Source organism: Ictalurus punctatus, chromosome 10 (assembly GCF_001660625.3).
Source record: "Ictalurus punctatus breed USDA103 chromosome 10, Coco_2.0, whole genome shotgun sequence".
Taxonomy (NCBI): domain Eukaryota; kingdom Metazoa; phylum Chordata; class Actinopteri; order Siluriformes; family Ictaluridae; genus Ictalurus; species Ictalurus punctatus.
Window position 1 is genome coordinate 14674463 of NC_030425.2, and position 8141 is coordinate 14682603.

Genomic DNA, 8141 nt, shown 5'->3' on the forward strand with positions numbered 1-8141 from the left:
AATTACCAAGAGAGAGTTAAATAAACTTCATATATTCCCCTATTTTCCTCTCTCTTTTTCTCAAAGTTACTTAGTTTTTGGCCTAGTTGTAGATATCTACCATGTCACTTCAGTGGCTCTGCAGTGTACAGAGTGATCATTTAGACATATAAAATTGTTTTATTTGGGAAATTGAAAACCAGAGCTGTCTTATTTAGTTCAAGTGTCTTCTGTCTTCTGCCCGACTCGAGAAACCTTAGTTTGTAATGAAACAGTCTGTCTTTTCAGACTACAATATAGTCTGAAAAGATTAATAAATTAGACTTTCTAGTTAAGTCACTGATAACTGTTTTTGCTCAGGGTATACATGAAGTTACTTTGGAAACGGGAAGCTCTCTTGCTCTTAACATTACATTGCCAAATTTGACCACAGTGGTTTCACTGGGCTTCAAATCCACACAGAGCAGCGGTGTTTTATTGCACACTGGGGACTCGGTGAGTGCACAGTCATCTCTAACGATTCTTCATCTCTGTATGAACATTGTACTTGGTTAGATCTTCTGTAAATATGTGTAACACAATACATGTCAATGCATAGAATCAATACAGATCAAGCTCATATACTCAGTTTATTTGCCTCTGATGAACAGGACAGTGGATTTGAACTGTCTCTTGTTGATGGACATGTTGAGATGAAAGACAGTACAACCAATTTAAAGTCCAAAAACAGATACGATGAGGGAAGATGGCACTATGTGACGGCTTTTAGAAACAGCACGGGGTAATGAAAGAACTAAGCATTTTCAGAACCAATAAAAAGTAGTAAATGTACATTCATGCCAGGCAGAAATAATTTTTTTTCCAGGATGGAGCTAAATGTTGACAATTCAGACAGAGGAGACGTGCAGACAATGTCCAAAGGCTCTATAGTCCAAGACACTGTTGTGATTTTAGGAAAAGACACTTTCAGAGGCTGCCTGAGGAACTTTTACATGAGGAGGTTAACATTATTCTTTTGCTTGCATTGCTCTATTTGTATGTAGCTATAATGAATGAAGAGTGGGTTCTGTATACATTTTGAAACCTGGTGGGTACATCTGTATTTGAAACAGATAGGCGTGTCTTCATTTTTACTCAGACACTTTTATAGGTGTTCAAGTGTAATATTTTTATGATTGCACTCAGAGAGGTGCTTTCAGATTCTTAGCAGGCTACCTAATGTTAACTTAAAGCTAATATGATTTAGGTCATTTTCACAATGTAAGTCCATTTCTTATGTCCAAATCAGAGCAAAATTGACACTTAAACATTATTCCATGTTAGTCTTTTCAGTTGTACATGCCCCTCATTCAGAAGTTTTGCTTTTTGGTTTGTTTCATTAAGTCTATTGAAACCAAACCAAACCAAATAGCAAAAGTATCAGTTTCACTCCGATTCGGACTCTCTCTCTCTGTGTGTGTGTGTGTGTGTGTGTGTGTGTGTGTGTGTGTGTGTGTGTGTGTGTGTGTGTGTGTGTGTGTGTGTAAATATACTTATGTGTAATAATATATATGTAAAAATTACTATATGAATACCAAATAGTTCATTCTTCCTAAATGAAAACTTTCATATATGGATTCAAAGTCACAGCCACATTGCTTAAATAAAATCTATAAATCATGTCCACTCAGAGATACTCTTGTCCATATATGGACTCATTCATACCTTCTGTTATCTGTGATCTGTAGATACCCTATAGTTTAGATTTTAGTTTTGTATCTTAGTAATCTGAACAAGATCTTTAATGAAGTTAATATGAGAAAGTCTAACATGTTTTAATGATCCCACTGTGTCCAGAATGGAAAACAAATACATCCCAATTGATCTGAGCAATTTCACTCAGACAGGAGTCTTGTCTTTTGAGTTGTGTAACACTCAGCAGCAGCCTCAGTCCATCATTGCAAGACGCGGTTTAAAACTAATTCAATCCAATATCAGAAAGGTATGTCCAGAGAATACAAAATAATATAAGAATCACTTACACATACACGCACACTACTCCAAATAAATTTTGTATCCTCACTGTATTTCTGTAACACTTTACAATATTGTTCAGTAGCTCATAGCTAACATTGCAGGGTCTAAGTAAGACTGAATGAGTAATACTATACAAACACCTTTTATTTAATAGGTCACTGCTGTTAACTACTAATGAATACTGGGTAATCACTCAATAAGTAATAATAAAGTAATGGTTACAGTACAGTTACATTACTGTAAACTGTTACCCATGTTTCATTTGTGCCATCTGCAATTGCTCTGATATCCAGTGCTAATTCAGGGTTGTCACGTGCCCTGGAAAACCTGGAAATTTGGAATTTAGATTTTCAGTCATGCAGAGCACATGTGAAAAGAGAGTTTAAGAGCATATTTTCTTCCCTGCTGATATCCCATAAATAAAATAACTGTATGGACGGTATCACATAGTATGGTCACTTTATGTACAGTACATTTACCTTTAAGATCTAATCTTTTGAAAACACAACCTGGAAAAAGGCTAAAATATGCATATATATTTGTTTACTTTTTTAAATTATGCTGATCTTATGATGACCTACCATCTGTATATAACTCATGGAAAATGTCCTGGAAAAAGTCTTAGAAAATTATGTCTTGAAAAGAGTTGGAAGCCTGTAGTTGCATGTGTTGTGATGCTTTTTACTCTCAGAAAGACTGTAGCAAGCCAGTCAGTCACATCCTGGCCTACCATCTCAGCACACGTAGTCAGCTGCAATACATCATAACTCCAGAAGACCTTAATTACAGGTGAGTCACACTGAGCAAGTGATTTAGAGTTGCATTTTCTTTGTTGTAGGAGCACATACTAGAAACGATTTCAGCAAAGACATGCTGATTTTTTAATATATTTTTTTTAAAGTTGTATCTTAAAAGTAAAAGGACAAACATGTCTTAGTAATGCTAGCAATGTTGTGTCTCAATCCCAAGTAAAGTTTTAGCATTTTACCCCAAAAAAGTGAAAATATAAATGTTTCATTCCAACCGTGGCACAGGAACATCACTGTTATTTTGACAGTCGGTATATGATTACAAACTGAACTGATGACAACTGACACGTGTCCATTTTGCTATGGCACAAAGCTATCCAACCACATAATCAAAGCATGATGTTCACTATTTGAGAAAACACTTAGCTAGCCAGATATTAGACAATTTAGGCAGGATGACTGTTTTACAACCATGTTTGTTAAACTGGCTCTTTACACATATTCAATGCAGGAAGAAAGCCAAGACAAGGTTAGAAAAGTAAATAAAACGTTTTCCTGTCATTTTGGGTTCTTTAAAGCTGAGATATCAACGTATGTTACAGACAAAACAAAAAAGCCAATTTTGACCAAAACCAGAGTTTTTATTTTTCAGCTGAAACAGGATTCAGCATCAAAGACAACCGACAGGTTTTCCCATATCACCACTAATATCCATGTCTGTTGGATTGTGGACACCACTCTGAGAACTATGGACCTAGATTATTGCATAGATTGTAGATGTTTCATCCACAATGTGAAACAAACATTATTATTATTACCATCCGTTTTTAAACTGTTTCATGTCTCTCAGGCCTCATATTTTCCTGGACATGCGGACGAGGTCAGCTGATGGATTGCTGCTCCACATCACAGATAAGCAAGGTTTTGCTCGTGTCATCCTGTTCTTGAAAGGTGGCAGAGTCAATCTGTTTGTCGGCAATGGAAGATTGATTTACTATCAGAAGAAGATTAATAATGGTGCCTGGCACAATGTATGTCTCTAAATCCATTATTTTTACATGCGGAATTACATTATAGGATTGTAACATTGTAGAGAATATATATCATTTAGATTTGATGGTTCACTCTCAGTGAGATTTACACTAAACTATAGTAGTGACCTCAAGCACAAGCTGAGGGTGTTTGTATCATTTTTTTACAGATCAGGTTTAGTGTTGAGCAGCACGTCACGCACATGGTGGTGGATGGTTTTCGGGTGCCGGATGGACAGTTGCAGAAGGATGAAGGGATCTCAATGGAGCTTCAGCCTCCTGTTTATTTTGGAGCTGGAAAGATTCAATCAAGCAGTGACACTCAGGCATGTTATAATACTTTGTTATTATACATACTGTATACAGTACATGAAAACAGTACAATGAAATTCTTTCTTCACAAATCAGAACGTGGAAGGAAGCTTCATTTCCTGAAAAGCTGTCCTTGTTTTTCTTTCTCAGGGCATACGTTTCTCTAAGAAGAGTATCATAGGATGTATCCGCAACGTCAGGTTTAACAATGTCCTTATTGGAGAGCCAGCTGTTAATCATGGAGGAGCTCCCTGTTTTGATGGGGCAGTTGAGGAAGGGGCATACTTCACTGGTGGTGGCTCTCACATGATTTTAGGTCAGGACTTCATTTACAACATATTTCATTTCATTTAAATTCAGAGTAGATATGGAGCAGTACCATGAAATCTATCAATCACAATTTTTACATTTTGCTTATAACGCTAAGTGCAACAGTGACATTATCATTTTATGGAAACTAATGAGTGAAAAAATTATGGAAAACCAACATAAAGGATGAAGATGAAATGCTCTCAGACATTCAATTTAGAGTGAAAAGGTTTTATATAAACATGTAGTACAGTATAATAGTTATAATTATATATAGTTATAAAAATGTTGTATTTTATACACCTATTTATGCACTTTATGTCTACACCTGAATGGCATTTTCACTCAACTTTTTTTCCCCAGAGAAACACTTCATGTTGGGTGCTGAGTTCGATTTAACTTTTGAAGTTCGTCCCAGAAACATGACTGGTTTACTTTTCCACTGCAGAGGTCACCAAGATCACAGCCTCAGTGTTTTCCTGAAGAAAGGCACAGTGAGTCTCTGGTTAGAGTCCCTTGTTGGTATTATGGGTGTCTTTATGTCTTTAGCACCCAGTATATGTTTCAATATTTGTTGTTTCATTAGCAGCAGAGTTAATTACAAATAATTATAAGAGGGTATTTATGCAACTTTTCCAGTTGAACCAATTAATATCATAGTGTTCATCAATTAACCAACCACATTGTTATTTGCAATGTTGCCGTGCAATGTATCTGATTGTTTTCTTGATTCCAGAATTCTGTTTATGGCTATTTTCTAGCCCAGAAAAATTAACTCCACCCCCATTCATAATACAGATGCTCAGACACACCCCCTTGTTTAATGCATACATTATACTTTATAACAGAGGGGTTGGAGGTCACTTAAGGGAAGGGGAAAATTTGTCTTTATGTTTTTATAGCAATTGCCATTTGGCTTGCAGGCAACAGATAGCAAACTGCTACTTAATGACCAATATCAAATCTAAGCCTTCTTCTCAAAATGTGTCCTGTTATATATAATATGTTTTTATGTCCTTCGAATAATGACAAGAGCTTTTTATTGACTGTGCTGACCTGCATGTGTGATTATAGATGGTGGTCCAGATGAATGATGGTGCAGGAGACTACAGCACCTCTGTGACCTCACCACTGCCGCTCTGTGCGAAATCCTTCCATCATGTGACAGGTGACATTTTTACTCCTGATCCCAGAGGACTGGTTTCCAAAAGTCCTGCTGTACATTGCCAACACTGATCCCAGCCAAGTTAGTATATAATTGAAATGAAATGGGCCCAAAATATTAATTCTTTATTGATTTGTATGATACTGTATTAATACACAGTGTAAGTTTATGGTCAGTATTCATTGCTGGGGTCAGAACAGTGTTGTCATGTTTACACCTGACAGCTTGGCAGTAGACACATTTTACTCATTTGGCAGATGCATTTTTAACCTATAGAGTTTCAGACAATCTGCATTTTGCACTATTTTGCTACCTATGACTAAAAATCTTAGTAACCTAAGAACGAACTATTTTGTGGTAGAACAACACAAGGTGATCTGAGATTAGGCACTGACCTTGAAACCATCACCTTGTCAGTGGAAGTGCAGTTAGAGTACTAAGAGACAAGGGCTAGGAATTGGTGAAGGTAGAATAGGAAAGGGAGGAGAGGAATCTTCTTTTTACACACTTTTTTCTCATCAGTGACCAAAAAAGGAAACTTTATCAAGCTAAAGATGGGACAAAATTCCAACAGTGCTTTTGGGCCTCATGTTCATCCCCCCTCCAAGACTCATCATACACTTTACATTGGAGGCATACCAGGTAAACTCACACAAATACATTTGTTTCCTGTTCAAGCACATTTGAAGAGTCTTAAATATAGACAATATCACAATAATGATTTAATGAATTATGAATTAATAATACCACATGTCCTGTTTTTTAAAAATCAAAATAACATTTAGAGGACAATATGAGAGATGTGCATGCAGTGTTGTTGATTAACATGGTTGGTTAAGGTTAGCACTGTATGTAGACGGAGATTAAATATAAATAAATGTTTGGTAGTAATGACATTTGTACATTACTGTTTTGTTAATGGATTTTTATTCATATTGTCAATGCAGAGACCAAGCGGAAGAGAGTACCCGTGTTGAGCTCCTACATGGGATGTTTGAGAAATGTGCAAATAAACCAGGTTGCTCTTTCATTTCAGTCTGTTAGCAGTGTGTTCGGTTCCGTCAACGTCAATCAGTGTCCGGCAGAGTAGTATAAAGCCTGTTTAGATTAGTAATGTATATCCTATTCAATTTTTATAATTATTTGATTATGTCTAAGTCCAATTAAATTCCTTATGAGGAACTAGACTTAAAAGGCAGTACTAAGTGTATTGAAACTATGTGCAATTGTGATTATTTTATGAATAAGAATCCTGGCATGGGGACATGTTTTCAGCAGTTCCACAATTAGTTTCATAGTAAAAGCAAAAGTATGAATAAAGATTTTTTTTTTTTAAGTATTCTGATGTTCTGTGAGATAAATAATTTTCTCTGAGCCTACGGTAGTGTGCAAAAGTTTTGGGCACCCTGTTTTTTTTTTTGTTCGTACAAACTTTGTTATAGATTTTTATTTTATGACTTCTATATTATTGCATCAGTATAAAAACATTTTAGATTTCCAAACATTAGTTTTCCAGCACAAAATTAAATGTTACAGAAAAATGTTTGTATTTAGGTAAAGAAACCAGCATATTAAGTGGTAAGAAAGCACTTTTCAGACAAAAAAACACAATGAAGGCTGCTGCTTTTTGCTACAAAAATAAGAAGCAAGTGCGACAGTCAAAGTCTCCAGAAGAACCGTGTCTGGTTCTGCAAGATGCTCAGTAAAACTTGCAGCTCATTTCCTTATAAAACTGCACTAATTCTACCTGAGACAATTTTTTTTAAAAGCAAAGGGTCATCACACCAAATATTGCCTTTGTTTTATTTATTACTGTTTATTGCTTTATAGATTTTTTTTAAATGTAGAAACATTTAATTTCATAACTTGTGACTAAGACTTTTGCACAGTACATACATACATACATACATACATACATAGATTTATATATATGTGTGTGTGTGTGTGTGTGTGTGTGTGTGTGTGTGTGTGTGTGTGTGTGTGTGTGTGTGTGTTTTCTTGGCACGCTTTGGGCCCGTTAATACCAATCAATCATCGTTTGGCACAGCCTGTTTGAGTATTGTTGCTGACCATGTGCATCCCTTCATGGCTACAATTTATCCATCTTCTAATGGCTACATCCAGCATGTTAATGCACCATGTCACAATGCAAACGTTGTCTCAAAGTGGTTTCATGAACATGACAATGAGTTCAGTGTTCTTCAGTGACGTTCCCAGTCCCAGGATCTGAATCTAATTCAACACCTTTGGGATGTGGTAGAACGGGAGATTTGCAGCATGCAAGTGCACCTGAAAAATCTGCAGAAATTGCATGATGCAATCATGTCAACAAGGACCAGAATCTTAAAGGAATGTTTCTAACATCTTGTGGAATCCATACAAGGAATTGAGGATGTTTTGAGAGCAAAGGGAGGCCCTACTCAGTATTAGTATAGTGTTCCTAATAACGTGATTGGTGAGTGTATATACTGTACTTAAATGCTGAGTGCTAGAAGCTGACTCAAGCAAGGTGAATCAGACATATGCCGTTTGGAAGCAGGGTTGCCAGATTGGGATGGTATATTTAATTCTCGATATAAT

At 36.2% G+C, this 8141-nt stretch overlaps 1 protein-coding gene across 1 annotated transcript in view; it reads left to right on the forward strand.

The window, feature by feature from the left end:
* The window catches only part of lama3 (laminin, alpha 3), a 40990-nt gene extending 34090 nt beyond the window's left edge, over window positions 1-6900 (forward strand). Inside the window, exons 27-38 of the mRNA XM_017477511.3 lie at window positions 340-474; window positions 630-760; window positions 845-979; window positions 1816-1960; window positions 2687-2784; window positions 3595-3775; window positions 3946-4101; window positions 4238-4403; window positions 4760-4890; window positions 5471-5564; window positions 6084-6203; window positions 6509-6900. Coding sequence (XP_017333000.1) covers window positions 340-474; window positions 630-760; window positions 845-979; window positions 1816-1960; window positions 2687-2784; window positions 3595-3775; window positions 3946-4101; window positions 4238-4403; window positions 4760-4890; window positions 5471-5564; window positions 6084-6203; window positions 6509-6651 — 1635 coding nt within the window. The 3' untranslated portion in view covers window positions 6652-6900. The remainder of the gene's footprint in view (window positions 1-339; window positions 475-629; window positions 761-844; window positions 980-1815; window positions 1961-2686; window positions 2785-3594; window positions 3776-3945; window positions 4102-4237; window positions 4404-4759; window positions 4891-5470; window positions 5565-6083; window positions 6204-6508) is intronic.
* Window positions 6901-8141: the final 1241 nt, after the last annotated feature.